Source organism: Plectropomus leopardus, chromosome 18, assembly GCF_026936395.1.
Source record: "Plectropomus leopardus strain MGB_pleo_1.0 chromosome 18, ASM2693639v1, whole genome shotgun sequence".
Taxonomy (NCBI): Eukaryota; Metazoa; Chordata; class Actinopteri; order Perciformes; family Serranidae; genus Plectropomus; species Plectropomus leopardus.
The window spans coordinates 31,990,001-32,007,808 of NC_142193.1; the positions used below are offsets into that span (position 1 = coordinate 31,990,001).

Consider the following 17,808-nt stretch of genomic DNA (forward strand, 5'->3'; position numbering starts at 1 on the left):
AATAAATACACTAATTTTCTTCCATGTGTTCCACTAAAAAAATGTTTTTTTTAACATTTGATGTAAAGAATCAAACTTGCACTGGACAAAAAAGTCATGTTTACAATAAACATAAAAAAATAAATAGAAAATTTAAAAAAAAATGCATTATTTATTTCATCATTATTTATAGTTTTTCCAAATGTAAATGTGTCATCGCAGAGTTAAACAAAGTTATGTGGGCTGGTGGGTTGTTCAGTTTCTTCGTGCTAACAGTGTAACGAAGCGTATCGTGCTTTATTGACTGTTTGTCGGCGCGGTCGTAGCTTTGTCGTCACAGAGTAAATCATCTGTGAGTGCAGACGGTCAGTGCGTTCGAGTCTCAGCCGGTGAACTTGTCTCCTGTGCAGCCGTCGTCTCGCTCGCTGGTCCTGGACGTCGGAGAGGACCGGCTGGTGCTGACGGCTCGGCCCTCGCTCTTCCATCTCGACGTCTTCCATCAGTTTCTCGTCGACCAGGAGAGCAGCGTGGCTCAGTACAACGGCAGCACTGAGGTACAAACACACTCACGTGCAGATACACGGCTCTTTAACTGCTCTTCACAGCGACTCATTCAGACGTTATGATGCTGGTACACAGCTTAACCCTTTGAAACCGGGAACAAAAGGTCTTGATTTCTTTCAAAAACATGGGAAAGGGGGGAGTGAAAGAAGAAATGACCAAGAGATTAGTAAAAAATAAAGTACAAGAAAATTACCGGAACATTAAAACAAACAAATTACTATTAAATACCTACAAAACGTGCTTCGTTGTGTTATTTGCTTTTATAAATATCAAACATCATGTTTGTGTCTCAGACAGTGAGACCGAAATCTGACCTGCAGTCAGTTTTCAGTCATTAAAAAAATGATTTGATACCAACATGCAGCCAGAATTTTAGACACTTAAGTGTTTTTTTCCACCCCAGAAGAATTAACCCTTTGAAACCTGAAAAAGATGTCTTTCAATAACATGTGAAGAAGCCAATGAGCACTGAAAGAAGAAATGACCCAAAACATTAGCAAGAAATAGGGAGAACGAAAATACAAGTAAATTACCTGAAATTAGAAACAAACAAACACACAAACATGGCAATCAAGAAAAAGTGCTTAAAAAATTATAAAAATTCTGTAACATAATTTTAAACATGTATTTATGATATTACAAATCTAGTTTTCCCAAGCTTTTTTGTTTCTTTTTCCCTAAACATTTTGCACTAGCTCATTAAAAATATAAGAAGAAGAATAATTTGATAAATCTACAAATTTCTTGCAGTTTGTGAAACATTTCTTACCAAGCTTCTCTGGCTTTTTCCCATGTTTATGAAAGAAATCGCTCCGTGTCGCTCAGGACTCAAAGGTTTAAATACTGTGAAAGGTGAAGGAGAGCAGCAAAATAAAAGTGATGTCGCTCCAGGTTTCAAAGGGTTAAAGGCACAGAAATTTAGATGCAGAGATTCAAACCCGAACAGGCGAGACACAGTTTCTGTAAATTCACAACACACCAAAACACTGTACACTTTGTTCCTGTTTTCTCTCCCAGATCCTCACAGTCACGATGCCTGTGGTGTCTTCATGAAATTACAGAAACGATGTTCGCACTTCTATTTATTTATTTTTGTTCAAAAATGTAAAAAATAAACCTGTTTTTTGTAAAGTGTTTCTCTGTGTCATTTGATTCATGACTTGAATCCCACTTTGCGGTGCTCCTGGCTCCTTTCTGAACCCTCTCTGTGCCCACTAACGATTCACTCGACTCACGACTCGATTCACAAACACGATTTTCTCATGATGTTTTGTAAATAAAATATGAAATTACAGAAAAACTACAACTGAAAAATATTCTATTAATTATTTCAAACAAATTTTAAAAAATACTGCATATTCTCTTCTTTTCTATATCAAGTTAAAGAATCCCTTTTTAATTCTTGATTTATAATCCACCACGTCCCCTGCTGTTAAAAACGCTTTCACTGGGACAGAGGAGGCTGCTGAGGAAAGGTTAGGGTTAAAAGGTTAAAGGGTTAAAGGTTTGCTTTAGAGGAGTTTGAGAAACTAAGTTGGTCATTTCTCACTTGTGGTGAGAAGTTGGGCGCTCTGTTTGGCTCTTGGATGGACGTGGTTTTGCCGTGTGTTTGTTTTTGGCCCTGTAGTCGTCATTAAGGAATAACGTGTGTAGGCGGGGCTGACCGGAGCTCCTCACCATATGATGCCAGCTCACATGCTGCATCAGCGTCCTAAAATCCCAGAAGCGTCCTAAAATCAGAAAAACACCTAAACTCCCAGAAACATTCTAAAATCCTAGAAATGTCCAAAAATCTTAGAAACGTCCCAAATTCCACTAAACTTCCTTAAATCTTAGAAACGTCCTAAAATCCTAAAAAAATTCTGAAATCCTTAGAACGTCCTAAAATCCTAGAAATCTCCTAAAATGATAAACAATGTCCTAAAATCCCGGAAATGTCCGAAAAACAGGAAAACGCCTAAATTCCTAGAAGCATCCTAAATTCCTAAAAACTTCCTTAAATCTTAGAAACGTCCTAAAGTCCTAGAAATGTCTGAGAAGCATGTATGCGGCTGCTGCGACCGGCCCGGGCAGAGGAAGCGTGCTGTGGCTGCGGCAGAGGAACATGTCGTCGGGTTATTCGACCTCTTTAACACTTTGATTCGGCAGCGCAGTGACCTCCTCAGACTGTCAGGATCACCATCAGTTCGCGATGTCCCGTGGTTAGTTTTTGCGAGAGCTCGGGCTCGTTCAGTGAAGCGGAAAACTCCCCTTTCATGGAAAGAGAGTCAGTCTTCTATTTCTGGATCTGTGCTGGTCATCCTTCACTCCCTCACTCGTTCACTCCTCTTTTGTCTCTCCCTGCATCCTGTTGCTGAGCGTCCGCATCTGTTCGGCTGCTCTCACGCCTCTCTGCTGCACAGTGAGGGAGCGGCGGGTGTGTCCAGTAAAAATATCCTTCATTTTTCCCACAGATGCTGCTGACAGTTTGAGTTTTCAGTCTGACAGTGACGAACAGCTCCAGATTCCTACATTAAATCAATGAATTAAAGTGTGGTGATTAGTGAGCTTTCGAGAGGAACTATTTGATAAAGACAGGAAAAGTCTTTCCTTTTCTGATGGACCGCCATGAGAACTTATTAACCCTTTAGACTTAACCCTTACACGGGTATCGCTCTGCACACAGAATGTGCTTTTCAAAATCACACTTTAAAATATATTATACATTAATATGATTTTCTAATTTCATTGAGTTGATGTTTTTAACAAACACCAGTCCTAATCATGAATATCAAATATTCATTATTTTCCAAAATATTAACCCTTTAAATTCCAGGTTTTTGTCATGAGCTAAAAAAAAAAGTATGTCATATGCACGAACACAGCCAAAATTACAAAAAAGAATCAGCCAAACAGTCCCTCAGAGTTAAGGAAGGATCATGTACAGCAGTGTTGACTGCCGTACATTTTTATTTAAATAAGGTTGTAAAAGGAGGAACTTCACCTTAGTACAACTGTGTCTTTGTCTCTTGTCCTTTTTGCTAATTTTGTCCTCTGTTCCGAATCTGTCCGTCTAATTGGCTCTGTTTTCTCAAAACCGGCTCACCACAGTTTGTTGGTTTGCGTTTTTAATGAATGAAACATTGTTCTTTGATAAACTGCTTCCCCCGTAGTCCCCCCCACCCGTGTGCTCTCTGTCCCTCCCTCCGTTCCTCCGTCTGTATTTTGTCGTCCCCCTCTCCACCTGTCCTGTGGCACCCCTCCATTTGTCCTGTGAGGTCATCCCTCTGTTCTCCCTAATCCTGTGGGTTGCTCGTCTTTCTGCCTCTGCTTAATCCGCCTGTGGCCCCCAGCCCTGACCACACACACACATGCAGACACACACGCAGACACACACGCAGACACACTTTCACACACACACACAGAGACTCATAGTTATTCTTGCATTGTATCCTCGGACACACAGTAATTCTCACAGTGCACACACACACACACACACACACACACACACACACACACACACACACACACACACACACACACACACACACACACACACACACACACACACACAAAGTGCCCTGTCACCTCTCTGTATAAAACTCTGAATGTCTGCAGAATAGTCTGTCGGTCTCTGTCTCTCTGTCCGTCTGTCTCCTGTGTCTGGTGGTACCACACCTTCATACAGGTACGTCCCTCTGCCTTTAGCCTTTTTTTCTCTGTAGGTTTTATATCAAGACAGTAGAACAAGATTTATGTTGCATTTTTTTTTATTCAAGCAACAATTTCAAATTTCATCAATTTCTTAAGCAAGATTTAAGTCTCAATAAGTGAATTTAACTTTTTGTGAAATGAATGGAAATCCATGGGCACTTTAACCCGTTAGAGACTGTTTGGTGCATTTTAAACACTTTTCTTCTTCCTGTTGTGATAACTGCGTGTGTGTTGATGCATGTGTCCTAAATGTAGTCCAGATTGTGTATTTGAGTGTAATCAGTGAATTTGCAGCTCAGCTCCTACAATAAGTCTAAAATACACTGTGGAAACTAAATAGTTACATTCAGACTGTTCAGGTCCAAAAATGCTCCATTGAAACCCATTCAAACTGACATTTTTGATCCCACAGCCATCAGAGCAGAAAAACAGGACTTGTATTATTTCTGGGTGTCATTCTGGGCTTTTGACTCTGAATTTGTCATTTTGACTATTTTCCACCTGATGAGGTCATTTTGACCATATTTGGCATCTGGAGGAAATACATGCTATTTCCACTAGGTGACCTGTCACAGTCAATGTAGCTGCTGATCACTGACATATCCCAGACTGTCAGCAGCTACATTAAATAAAAAGATTTGAAGAAAACTTTTTTTCCTCTGGCATCTTGGTGGAATAATTTTGTGGATTGTGCCAGCAGCCAATTTTTGCCAGATTTTTAACTGATCATCTCCTTGATTTTTTCTTCATTGACATATCACCTTTTATCATGTGAACTGTTTCTGTTGTGAACTGTTCACACATTCATGCCTGATTTTCCCCGTGTTGTGGCTGGGTGAGGCTGCCTAATGTCAGCCAAACACAAGATGACGTCTAACAACGCCCTAACGAGGCCCCCACTGGGCCCCCACTGGGCCCCCACTGGGCCGCTTGTGCCTAATTATGTCCATATTTGTAGCTCCTTAAGCGTTCATAAAAGCATTCAGCAAATAGTCAAAATTATCGACATCACAGCATCCTTCAATAGAGCGAGCTGACTCTTGACGGCTAATCAGACTTTAGTGAGTAGTGTGTGTGTGCTTGTGTGTGTGTGTGTGTGTGTGTGTGTGGGGGTCCATCCTTCACATTGTTCCTTTGCCTCTATGGTCACTGCCAACCTCATAAACAAATGCTAACAGTCTGAGGTCAGGCTCACTAACTTTAACACTACTAGGAAAGTAAAGGGTGATAAACAGGTGTCTCTCTCTCGCTCTCTCTCGCTCTCTCTGTGTGTGTGTGTGTGTGTGTGTGAAACATTTATGGTGGATAGTTCAAGTCAATGTCAGGTTCCCTGTTTGTCATCTAGTTAGAAAAAAATCTATTTAGAAATGACTTATGACTTAAATGACTGTTATTTTCATGCTGCCACACCTTTGAACCTTTGAAACCTGAGTTCTGTCAAAAACACTGGAGAAAGCAAACGTTTAACGTCATCAAATCTGAGGTACATATCTGCCAAGTTGGCCATTCCCTTTTTTACGATGTTTTCGATAGAAATTGAACGTGTGTTCAGGTTTCAAAGGTTCAAATAGCTTGTTATTAGCATGTTATTAACCCAAAGAGTTAAGGACATGTGGAGCATGTGTATGTAGAGCAACATCGTGGCTTTTTTTCCCTAATTGTTTTTTTGAAATGTTAAAAAGACATTACACAACTTAAACCTACTGCTGACGGACAGTTTTATTTTCTTGATCTGGCTTCACACTGAATTTATTAATAGTGAATACAATAGCCTCTCTTTAACACTAATGAGGTATTGTTGCACACCCATCCCCACCCACACACACACACACACACACACACACACTGCCCTTGACTAAATTTAACCTGGTAAAGCCAGAGCCTGTAGTCTGTTCGAATTTGACTCCACTTTAAACCCCCCCCCTTTCATTTAGCCCTAAACGGCCTGTTTCCGACTGTCCCGACAAAAGTGTTGTAATGTTCACCTCTCAATCATCCATCTGTCATTTCTCCCCTCTGTCCTTTTCTCCATACGTCATACATCTAGCGGAAATATCGTGTATTTTCTCTATATGCCAAATATAGTTAAAAAACAACAAGAATGACACCCAGAAATAATACAAGTCCTGTTTTTCTGCTCTGATGGCTGTGGGATCAAAAATGTCAGTTTGAATGGGTTTCAATGGAGCATTTTTGGACCTGAACAGTCTGAATGTAACTATTTAGTTTCCACAGTGTATTTTAGACTTATTGTAGGAGCTGAGCTGCAAATTCACTGATTACACTCAAATACACAATCTGGACTACATTTAGGACACATGCATCAACACACACACAGTTATCACAACATGAGGAATGAAAAGCATGGAAAATGCACCAAAGAGTCCCTAAGGGGTTAAATAATGTTATAATGTCTAACACAGTGTAGAAATACCTTTGACCTCATGTTAGCGTGTCGTGTTAGCGTGTCGGGACCTTTGAGCTCTCCGCTGAACTGATGACAGATTCCTCGGTGAACACGTCAAACTGTGAAACCAGCTGTCAAGTTGAAGGTGTCAGATTTTAGCGCTCTTGTTGAAACGCGCGTTACTTCTCATGATGAGTCGTCACAAACTCTTTCGACACTACTGTGCAGTGTTTGAGGGTAAATTTGGGTAAATCGAATTTGGCACAAACACCAGAACAAAGCGGGTGAGTGAGGACAGATGAAGGTAGAAACTTTATCTCCCCGATCTTTCTGCGTTTAACCCGCATCACATTCTCACCTGTTGGCGCTCCATCAATCTTCCCGCCCCCCCGCTGCCAAGAAGGTGTCAGCGCGCACCCACTGTGTGTCTGTCTGCGGGTGGTGGTTTAACGTCAGGACAATGGCAGCTCAGAGGAACAATTTATAGCTGAGCTCATGTCAACGTGCATTGTCTCTCCAACGTGATTAATCACAGGAGAACAGCGACGATGACCACCTGTGATTTCGACATGATGACTCACTCGTGTATTTCTGCACTTCAAGCCTGCATTTACAAACACCTGATACCATGGCTTTAAATATTTTAATCCACGTAGCCAGTATTTGTTCTGATGGCCGTGAGCCTACAAAGTGTCGTGTCTCTGGTTATGTGTGTGTTTCTGTCTGTCTGCAGCTGAACTCACAAACTACTGGACCAGTCAGCCTTATATTTTGGTGCACATTTTTCACCATATGCTCAACGTTCTCTCATGTTTGCAGTGATTCACAGTTGTTGAAAAATTGCCTGTTTTCTTCTGTTATTAACTGCTGACTCCTCGTAACCGCGGTCGTGAGGCCGAATTCACACTGGACGCAGAAGCACCGCGATATGTTAGGTGTCACGCAGCCGCCCGTGGTCGTTCGCTCCAAACTCGCCACATGATGCCGCTCTGTCAGTGACCTTCCGCGTCTACTTACGATGATGCATCTGCTTCTGCGCTCCAGGATGCCGTTATTGTGATGTCAACAAACGCACATGTTGCGATGAATGCAGCCGGTCCTTGTGTTAACAGACAGACAGCACAGACTGTCTGTCTCATTATATCACGTGGTCACCTGAAGCGTTATTACCTGACGCTGTCCTTCAGCGTTTCATGTGTTCACGACTGTTTCCGTCCGGCCGCATTCTCAAGTGATGCCGCCTGTGTGAATTCATTTAATAGTGACGGCCAGCCGAAATGAAAGCAGACAGGCTTCTTGAACACATTTTTATGTGAACCTTCTCGATCAGACTGTCACGTATCTGTCTTACTTGCAGCCATGTCAGATGTAGAAGAGGAATACGAGTGAGTAAAGCTGCATGCCTCACTGCTTATTAATTTACATTATTGCTTCAGTTAATTGTGTAAATGCATCAACAGTGATGTTAACTGATAAATATGTTTCTTTCTCAACTCCTTTGTCTCGTTTCTCCAGGGAGCAGGGTAAGTTCAGGATGTGTCCGCATTTGTGTCGATAAACAACATAAGTAAAGACTTTTATGAGACATGAAATGATATTCATTTCTCCGGGTGTCTTTTCTTCCAGAGGCCGAAGAGGAGCCTGAGCCTGAGGAGCACGAGGAGACCGAGCATGCAGAGGAGGATGGAGGAGGTAAGATCAGGACGTTACAAAAAAGATGGTACAAAAATCATTAACAGTAAAAGATTTTAAGTGTTGTAATTATGATAAAATGTTTGTCTGTTGTTGTCTGAAGAAACTTTCAAAGAGCAAAGCTGTTCTCTCCCTTCTTCTTCATAACTGCTGCAGTTTCACCTGTTTCAAATGTTATCAAAAACATGAGAAAAAGGCAATGAGCATAAAAAATGTTCCTCAAATTGCTAGAAATTAGTAGATTTAAAATAATAAAAATAGTTAGGTAAAAGTGTCTATGGAAGAAAGAAGAAAGCCAGAAATTTAAAATAATGTTACACATTTTTTAGGGCATTTTCCAGGTATTTTCCTTTTAAAAAAAGAAAAAAAAATTTTTTTTTTATTTTTTACAAATTTCTTGCCAATTTTCGGGTAATTTCTTCTTTGGTTGCTTATGCTTAATAAATCAAGCCTATTTGATCAGATTTAAGTACCCAAGTTAAATCAGTCAGTGTTGACCTCTTGTTCTCCTGGGCAAAAGTCCTGTGTTTCTTGACCCATCCATCTACCCTGACCTTCCTTAATTACAGTGGCCACTAGAGGTCGCCACCTAACAATAAATGTAAAAATAGGCAGTAGAGAAGGGCCATAGTACCTCAAATCAATGCTACTAATGACAAATGACAACAGCCAGTGATCGGGCTGATAACAGTTGAAGCGGCTGGTGATATTCTCTCTAAACTATTAACTTCCTTTGTGTCCTGCTTTCCCATTGGCTGATTCTGTGCTGATTTTGGCTATCAGAGCAGCATGAATATCAAGGTAAGCTGACAGCATCGTCATCAGTCACGCATTCACACTCCATTAATGGCTCGTCCTAAAACACAATGCAGTGAAGGTTGTAGTTAAAGTGAAGAAGTGCAGATCTATTTAACTGTAAATCACACCTGGACCGCTAAGTGTTGATATATCCTTTATCTTTACTGTATTTTAATGTAAATGATGAAGTTTTCGATATTGTGTAGTCTACTTTTCCACACTAAGGATAAAATCATGTCATGTAATGTGTAAAACTCCAATCTGCATGTACAAAATGATCCATACATGCATTATGTTATAATAAGTGCTCACAGAATGATCCACAAAGCTACATTTCCCAAAGCCAGTGCTGTGGCTCTCATTGCATGATGGGAAATGATGTTTGTAAAGCGATTGTTGAACATTTTGTGAAATATGCTTCCTGCAGAGAGTTAAAAGACCAGATCAGTATCTGCAGAGTGGGATAGATTTTCTCATTCAGAAAGCAAATCAGCATATTTTCCAAAATGCCTAACTATTTCTTTAAGCTAGCTGCCTGTGCAGTATCAGATATTAACTTGGGACTTCTTTCGATCATTTTCTCCTGTGTTTGATTTGTCACTTTGTTTTTCCATTCTTTTATCATTTTTGCCCCTCGATCATGTGGTGTGTTGATTTTCCTCCGTCCCTCCTTTTTTTGGTTCTCTACATCTTCACATCTTACCTCTCTGTGTATTTCATTCTCCTTTCAACTCTCTCTTTGCTACCTTCCATCTTTCCACTTTCTCTCCTACATTTATGCCTTTTGCCCATTTTTCCTCTCCTCCTCCTTACCTTTTCTATTCCCTTGCTTTCTCAATTTCTACTTTCACATCCACTGTTCTGTTGCCCTGCATCCATTTTTCATGCTATCTTCATGTGGCTGGTCCGTCAGATCAAGACACCTACGAGGAAGGTGAGAAAAAGTAGACATTTGGTTCCCTAACAGTTCCCAAAAGGGACCCTAGATCCCGATTTTCCCGAGTTCAGCCACCCATCATTAATGACTAATCCATGTGTTATTTTTGTTACCGTCCTTCTATTACTTCCCACTTTCTCTCCTTCATTTTCGCCTTTTTCCTTTCTTCCTTGCTTCCTCTCCTCTTTTCTATTTCCTTACTTTCTTCGTGTGGTTAGTTTTTCATCATTGATGACTCTTATGTTGCTCCATGTGGGATTTATTTTACCCTCCCTCCATCTTCACCACTTTTTCTCTTACATTTTTGCTCCTGTACCAGTTGTTCTTTGTTCCCTTTTTCTCCCACTTACCTTTTCTATTCCCTTTCTTTCCTCATTTGTACTTTTCATTAATGGCTCTTACATTGCTCCATGTGCTATTTTTGTTGCTCTTCATCCATTTTTCATTCTGTCTTCATGTGGCTGGTCCATCAGATCAAGACGCCCACGAGGAAGGTGAGAAAAAGTAGATGTGTGGTTCCCTAAAGGTTCCCAAAAGAGCCCCTAGATCCCGAAATCCCCCAGTTCAGCCACCCATTAATGAGCTTACATTGCTCCATGTGTTAATTTTCTTTTACCCTCCCTCCATCCTCACTGCTTTTTCTCCCACATTTTTGCCGTTTTTCATTCTGCCTTCATGTGGCTGGTCCATCAGATCAAGACGTCCAGGAGGAAGGTGAGGAAAAAGTAGACGCGTGGTTCCCTAAAGGTTCCCAAAAGGACCCATAAGTCCCAGTTTTCTCCTCACCTCAGCACCGCGTTTGCTAACTCACTTTTATTTTTTAACTCAAATAATTATCTCACATATCACAATTATCTGCAGCCACTTGACTCGACTTTAACGGCAAAGGTCACGCGTTCTCAGTCCCATGCTTGCTGTGCTTTCTGTCATGTTTATTGCTGCATTAACAACTTTAAGATTTGTCCTTTCACACGTGGGGGAACATTTTCATTCATTCATACGATTACTTATTAAAATTTTGCTTGTCTTTCCTTCTTTTGTTACAGAGGAGGAACGCCCCAAACCCAAGTACGTTTATCTTTATTTTCTTTACTATGTTTTCTTTCAGTAGTTAGATGTCCAACTTATAACTTCTAAATATTTTCCAAAAATGACTTCCTGTCGTTTTTCAGACCTCTGGTGCCTCAACTGGCCCCTCCAAAGATTCCTGAGGGAGAGAGGGTGGATTTTGATGTAAGTCCCATCAGTTTCTTTATCTTCCTTTTCTGACTTTGCAGCTAAAAGTCCACTCGTTAACTTTTTTTCCATGTTCAGTCTGACATTAAATTCACTCTAACTGATTTCTGCGGCGGAGGGGGAATTTGTTTTTCCCATACCAAATGCATGAATGTAATGTAATTTTAAGTCCACGCTGATAGGTGGCTTTGACAACATTCTGTTTTTTTCAGGGTTTAAGAGTGGAGCAGAGCAAAGCAAAAACAAACCATAATTTTTATTACCATGACATGTCGAGCTGCGTCAATAGCAGCATCTATCTTGTCTATCTTATCTTATTTATTAAAATACAGTATTGATGTTTGTTTCTAATTAGGGAAGCATTGTAAAAAAAAAAAGAATAAATAAACAATTAAACAGTGCAAGACTGAAGTGCAATATCAGCAGTAAGGAACAGTGTAAGTCAACAGTAAAGAATAAAAATAAACAGTGAAATAGCTTCAAACCCTATTGATCTTACCCAGATATTTTCAACAGAAATTGTTCCAGTCCTCCATCAGCTTTACGTGATGGAGGACTGAATATATGAAGTGAATGAACCGTTTCAACGTGGGACCGTCTCCCCGTGGGCTCACCACCCGAAGGAGGGGCCAAAGGGGTCGGGTGCGATGTGAGGCGGGGACCTTAGCAGTGCGATCCTCGGCTGCAGAAGCTCGCTCTGGGGACGTGGTATGTCGCCTCTCTGGTGGGGAAGGAGCCTGAGCTGGTGCGCGAGGTTGACAAGTTCTGACTAGATATAGTCGGCCCCACCTGGACACACATGAGCTCCAGAGCCAGTCTTCTCCAGAGGGGTTGGACTCTCTTCCACTCTGGAGTTGCCACTGGTGAGAGGCGCCGGGCAGGGGTGGCAATACTTATTGCCCCCCAGCTCAGTGCCTGTATGTTGGAGTTTACCCCGGTGAACGAGAGGGTAGCCTCCCTCCGCCTTCGGGTGTCTCGGGGTCTTGTTCACGAGTGAGGGGAGGATGGAGCGGGAGATCGACAGGGGGATTGGTGCGGCGTCTGCAGTAATGCGGACTCTGCTCCGATCTGTCGTGGTGAAGAGAGAGCTGAGCCGAAATGCAAAGCTCTGGATGAATGAATGGTCGATCTTCGTACCTACCCTCACCTATGGTCACGAGCTTTGGGTAGTGACTGAAAGATGTGACAAGATCGGGGTACAAGCGGCCGAAATGAGCTTCCTCCGTAGGGTGGCTGGGCTCTCCCTTAGAGACAGGGTGAGAAGCTCATCCGGGAGGAGCTCGGAGCGGAGCCGCTGCTCCTCCGCGTTGAGAAGAGCCAGATGAGGTGGCTTCTAAGGCATCTAATTAGGATGCCTCCTGGACGCCTCCCTGGTGAGGTGTTCAGGGCACGTCCCACCGGTAGGAGGCCCTGGGCAGGACCCAGGACACGCTGGAGAGACTATATAGCTGTGTCCCAATTCAGGGTCTGCATCCTTCGGAGGACGCAGTCTACGCGGTCTACGGAGGCGACTCCTTCGGAGGCACCTCCGAAGGCCGCATTAACGGTTTTTAATTGGGACAGTCTGGCCTTCGGAGGATTTCCTGGTTGCGTCACCAGATGTTCCCGCCCTTACCCCCACGACAGTTTATTCCTGCTGTCAAGGCTCGCCAGAGAGAGAGAGGGGGAGAGGGGGGGAGGGAGTGCCTCTGTCCGCGTCGGAAGCTGGTTTTTCACGCAGTAGAGCCTCCGTCAGTGGGCGGAGCTCTCCTCTGCTGTGGGCGGAGCTCTCCTCTGCTGTGGGCGGAGCTCTCCTCTGCTGTGGGCGGAGCTCTCCGCTGCTGCGGGCAGCACAGCGGGGCAGCTAGGTGGCTACGTGTTAGCATTACTAACGTCACGTATTATGAATGAAATTATGAGATTTTAATGTCCCTCTAAGTTTAACATATCTGGCGTTTGATTTTCAAACGAGTAAAAACCCACATTAAGTTAAATCAACGCTCCAATCTCCGCTCTGTGCCGCCATTATTTTTGAAGATCGCGGGCACGGAAGGAATCTTGGGAAATGGAGGGCCACGAAGGATAGTAGCGATGTGTCCTCCAAACAGAGGGAAGAGGAGGCCGCATTTGTGGGCTGCGAAAGGAGGAGCCTTCGAATTGTGACCAAATGAGACAGCCTTCCGCAGCGCTGTGACGTAATTGGCCTTCGAATGCAGCCTCCGAAGGATGCAGACCCTGAATTGGTCTCCCAGCTGGCCCATGGGCTGTCGGACATGTCCGCGTGCTGAAGCGAACTGTTGCACATTTCCGCGCCCTGGAACGGGCTGTTGCACGTTCAATCAAGGAAAAGTTATTTTGCAATTGATATTGTTATGGTTTTGTCACCCAGCCCCAGTTTATACATAAGAAGGCACTTCTACTGAGATGCCCATATGGAAATATCACTCGCTTTTCCCACCAGGACATCCACAGGAAGCGTATGGAGAAGGACTTACTGGAGCTGCACACTCTGATCGACGTCCACTTCGAACAGAGGAAGAAGGATGAGGAAGAACTCATCGGCCTCAAGGACCGAATTGTAAGTTTGCTTAACACTTTGTGGTTAGTCTAGAAACACAAATGGGGTGTTAATGAAAACATGATCCAGTGGAAACACAGCAGTGATAGAAAGTTAATTAATTACTTTTAATATAGTACATGCAGACCTTTTTGAATGATGACAGTCTGGGACATGTCAATGATTAGCAACAACACTGACTGTGACAGGTCACCTAATGGAAATAGCATGTATATCCTATATGCCAAATTTGGTGTAAATAACATCATCAGGTGGAAAATAGTCAAAATGACAAATTCAGAGTCAAAAGCCCAGAATGACACCCAGAAATAATACAAGTCCTGTTTTTCTGCTCTGATGGCTGTGGGATCAAAAATGTCAGTTTGAATGGGTTTCAATGGAGCATTTTTGGACCTGAACAGTCTGAATGTAACTATTTAGTTTCCACAGTGTATTTTAGACTTATTGTAGGAGCTGAGCTGCAAACTCACTGATTACACTAAATCACTGTGTTGGGGAATCCTGTTTTTATAGACACATAACATTAAGTGTCATCGGCATAACAATGAAAAGAGATTTTTATGACTGAATATTAATCCGCCCAGAGGAAGCATGTAAATACAGAAATAGAAGAGGACCTCGGACAGAGCCTTGAGTTACTCCATGGTGCACAGTGGCAGCAAACTTGGATCTTTCCATTTAATACTTTTTTAGTGTTTATTGTAGTAAATCTAATGTATTTTTATTCCAAATGTTGCTTCATGCTGTGTTAATTAAAATGTTTAATGGCTTCTTTGCTCTTGTTTCCATCAGGAACGTCGCCGGTCAGAGAGAGCTGAGATCCAGAGGGTTCGAGCAGAGAAGGAGAAGGACAGACAAAACAGGATTGCGGTACCACACACACTCATGATCACACACACATTTTTATTATTATATTATTTAGAAAATATATAAACATCTGCTCAGTACAACACAGCATAACATCAACAGTTCAACACATAAACATTTCTCCCTCATTACTCCATTCCTCTTCATCTGTCAGGAGGAGCGTCACAGGAAAGAGGAGGAAGAAGCCAAGAGGAAGGCCGATGACGACCTCAAGAAGAAGAAAGTGCTGTCCGGCATGGGAGCGAACTTTGGAGGCTTCCTGGCGAAGGTCAGACAGCCGCAGTTATTCTTAGCGGAGACGATGATGCTGATGCTGGTGATGAAGAGGATGAGTGTGTGTGTTCTCAGGCTGAGTCGAGGAAGGGCAAGCGTCTGACAGGCAGAGAGATCAAGAAGAAGACTCTGGCGGAGAGGCGGGAGCCGCTGGGCATCGACAATATGAGGGAGGATTCTCTCAAGTGAGTCTCCTTCTGCTCTTTTTCAGGCAGTTTTTCATCTTAATAAATGAAACATTCTGTTAAATACCACAAATATATGCTGATTTTAAAGGAACTTGTGGTAAATAATTTCACTTTTAAGCAAAGGTATCAAGTATTTTCATGTTCAACTGAAGTCACGAGTCGTTGGTGTTGAAGTCTAAGTTGAGTTGCACGTCTTTTTTTTAATTTCAAGTGTTCAGTCTAAAATCATCAAATTTGTTACACAAATCTGACTCGAGTCCGTGTCATGTGACTCAAGGCTGCACCTCTAGTACCACAACAAACTTTGTCTATTTGCAAAACTATTTTTTAAATTGACATGATTTGTGTAATTCACTGTACAATTCAACCAGGGTTAAAGAGTTATTTGTCTCTCACTGTACATACTTTTTTTTCTGAAATTAGGAGCCATTATACCAGACTGAGGAGCAGCTGCATCAATAAATAAAGGTCGGGATCATTTCAAAATGTTTGCTTTATATTTCCAAGGCAACGGGCTCAGGAGATGTGGAACTGGATCTACCAGCTGGAGTCTGAGAAATTCGACTTTATGGAGCACATGAAGCACCAGAAATATGAGGTACGACGTGATTTCCAACAGGACAAGAAGAGAAGTTAACCGCAAACTGCTGGATTTATGGCTGATTAAGGGCAGACAACCTTTGAGTTTTTTTCTAACGTTTTATCAATAAAACAATCATAAAAGTCTTCTACAAATGAATAATAGTTTGCAGCCCTTATTGCTTTAACATGTAATGATCTAATAGCGCCCTTCTCTTGCATTATGATTTTAAATTCTTGCTGTTACCTCTAAACTGTTTTTGTTTGCCTCCTGCAGATCATCGTGCTGCTGAACAGAATCCAACACGCTCAGAAATTGTGAGTTACTTTTATATAAAATACTCTTTACTTAAATCTGCTTTTCATCTGTTCTTCCAGTCCTCTTTACACCCTTCCTTTCTTTCCTCTTCTTTCCTCCTGCAGTAAAAAGGGCCATGGCAAAGGGAAGGTGGGAGGTCGCTGGAAGTAAATAAAGCAGGAATCACATTGATAACAAAACGTGAAGGCAGAATATGAACAGAGGAAACACATATTTCCTCTGTGTGTGACAGATACTGATTGTTTCTTAAAAAGATGGATTAATAATAAAACACCATGCACTCAGTTTGGAGGTGTCACTGTGACTTTTTATTCATGATTTTAAAGATGTGGCCAGAACAAAATTTTTCACTGATTTTCTGTCTCGTGTGATTCTCTCTGGATATTGTCACAGTTTTAGCAAAAAGGACAAATATTCATTTCTCTGAACAACACCATTTATCCAATGTGATTGGTCATTGATCTGATTTTAGCTGCTTTAATTTTTAACACTTTTTTTAATGTGATGACATCTAACTGCTGTTAAGTAACAACTGCTACTAATTTTAGGCCCAATTTTGCAGGAGAGGCTCATTGAAAAATTGTTTAAATCTTCACACGTGCAAAAGAGAAAATGTCGAGCTCTCACAAATAGCAGAGAAAAAGTCAATTCTGTAATCAGTCTGTCAACAATTTCTTCATTACGTCTGACTTTTACTGTTGCATTAAGTCCACTTACTTTTTTATTTCCGCTAGGTGCACTGTCACAGTCAATGTTGCTGCAAATCACACATTTCCCCAGCTATGATTAAAATACATAAAAAAAGCACTTACTCAATGTACTCAATAAAAGTAGAAAATAATATTAATGTAGAATATTTTTTATAGCCAGATTTTGAAAAGTACACGTTGTGTGCAGAGCGAGAGAAGTGTGAGATTTGACACTGCACAATAATTATGTAAAAAATCAATGTTGCTGTGAATCATTGGCATATCCGAGGCTGTGATAATAAAAAAAATCTACTTAGCATGTAGTAGATTGAAAGTAATACATTTTTTGTGCATTTTTATCATCTAAAAACATAGTGGCGTCATGGCAAAAACCTGGCATTTAAAGGGTTAAAATTCTGAAAATGAATGAATATCGATATTGATGATGTGGGTTAAGAAAATATCTAATTGAAGGCAGAAAATAAGATTAATGTAATATATATTTTTAGAATCTTGATTTTGAAAAGCCCATTTTGTGTGCAGAGTGATACGAGTGTGAGTGACATTAAAGTGGGCACTAAGGAATAATAATTTTAAAAAAAATCTGATGTTTTTTTTTCTGAGCATTTAAAAAAGATAAATTGTGTAAAATAACGACTGACAAGAAATTAAACCTCTTTGTAAAACATCACTTTAATTCAGAGCTTATTTTGCTGAAGTGTTCAAAAGTAGTTGACTGTGTTTTTAGAGTTGTTGTGGTTCGCAGGCTGTTTCTTCTTCTCTCCTGTCGGTGGTAATTATGTTTCCTGCCCCACCCCCCACCCCCCTCCCTAATTCCTGCCTCACATGTTTGGCTCTCTGCGTGAGACAAGGACTAAAGAGGACACATAGTTAATCCAGTCTTTCACTCATCACACACACACACAGACATGCACACTGACCTCGCTGAAATCAGATGTATCCATAATTTCCATGCTGCCTTTAAAATGTGCAGTTTGTTCAGAAAAAATCCTCCATGTTCATAATTGGA

At 41.5% G+C, this 17,808-nt stretch overlaps 2 protein-coding genes across 9 annotated transcripts in view; both read left to right on the forward strand.

Annotated features, from left to right (window-relative positions):
- pih1d1 (PIH1 domain containing 1) overlaps positions 1-8,047 on the forward strand; it is a 24,671-nt gene extending 16,624 nt beyond the window's left edge. For 5 of the 7 annotated variants that reach the window (XM_088091171.1, XM_088091173.1, XM_088091172.1 and 2 more), the window contains 2 exons: positions 342-533; positions 1,561-1,677. In XM_088091171.1, coding sequence (XP_087947297.1) covers positions 342-533; positions 1,561-1,596 — 228 coding nt within the window. In that variant the 3' untranslated portion in view covers positions 1,597-1,677. Of the gene's footprint in view, positions 1-341; positions 534-1,560; positions 1,678-8,000 lie in introns of those variants that run through there. The other 2 variants (XM_088091175.1, XM_088091176.1) reach the window with 2 other exon arrangements.
- A 222-nt stretch (positions 8,048-8,269) lies between these two features.
- On the forward strand, positions 8,270-16,374 carry tnnt1 (troponin T type 1 (skeletal, slow)). 2 transcript variants are annotated; one of them, XM_088091180.1, is made up of 11 exons: positions 8,303-8,335; positions 9,119-9,136; positions 11,117-11,138; positions 11,243-11,303; positions 13,747-13,863; positions 14,656-14,733; positions 14,885-14,998; positions 15,079-15,188; positions 15,699-15,789; positions 16,048-16,088; positions 16,194-16,374. In XM_088091180.1, exons 5-11 carry the CDS (start codon positions 13,765-13,767, stop codon positions 16,237-16,239), a joined length of 579 nt encoding a protein of 192 aa, XP_087947306.1. In that variant the 5' UTR covers positions 8,303-8,335; positions 9,119-9,136; positions 11,117-11,138; positions 11,243-11,303; positions 13,747-13,764; the 3' UTR covers positions 16,240-16,374. The 2 variants fall into 2 exon arrangements, with proteins under 2 accessions (XP_087947303.1, XP_087947306.1); XM_088091177.1 differs by lacking the exon at positions 9,119-9,136 and having other exon boundaries at positions 8,270-8,335.
- Positions 16,375-17,808: the final 1,434 nt, after the last annotated feature.

Bases quoted from the DNA above. Each gene is read 5' to 3' on its own strand.
- tnnt1 (XM_088091177.1), top strand. From the start codon at position 13,765: ATGGAGAAGGACTTACTGGAGCTGCACACTCTGATCGACGTCCACTTC. The intron at 14,734-14,884 runs GTACCACACACA...TTCATCTGTCAG, and splicing joins ACAGACAAAACAGGATTGCG to GAGGAGCGTCACAGGAAAGA. The intron at 15,189-15,698 runs GTGAGTCTCCTT...TATATTTCCAAG, and splicing joins ATGAGGGAGGATTCTCTCAA to GCAACGGGCTCAGGAGATGT.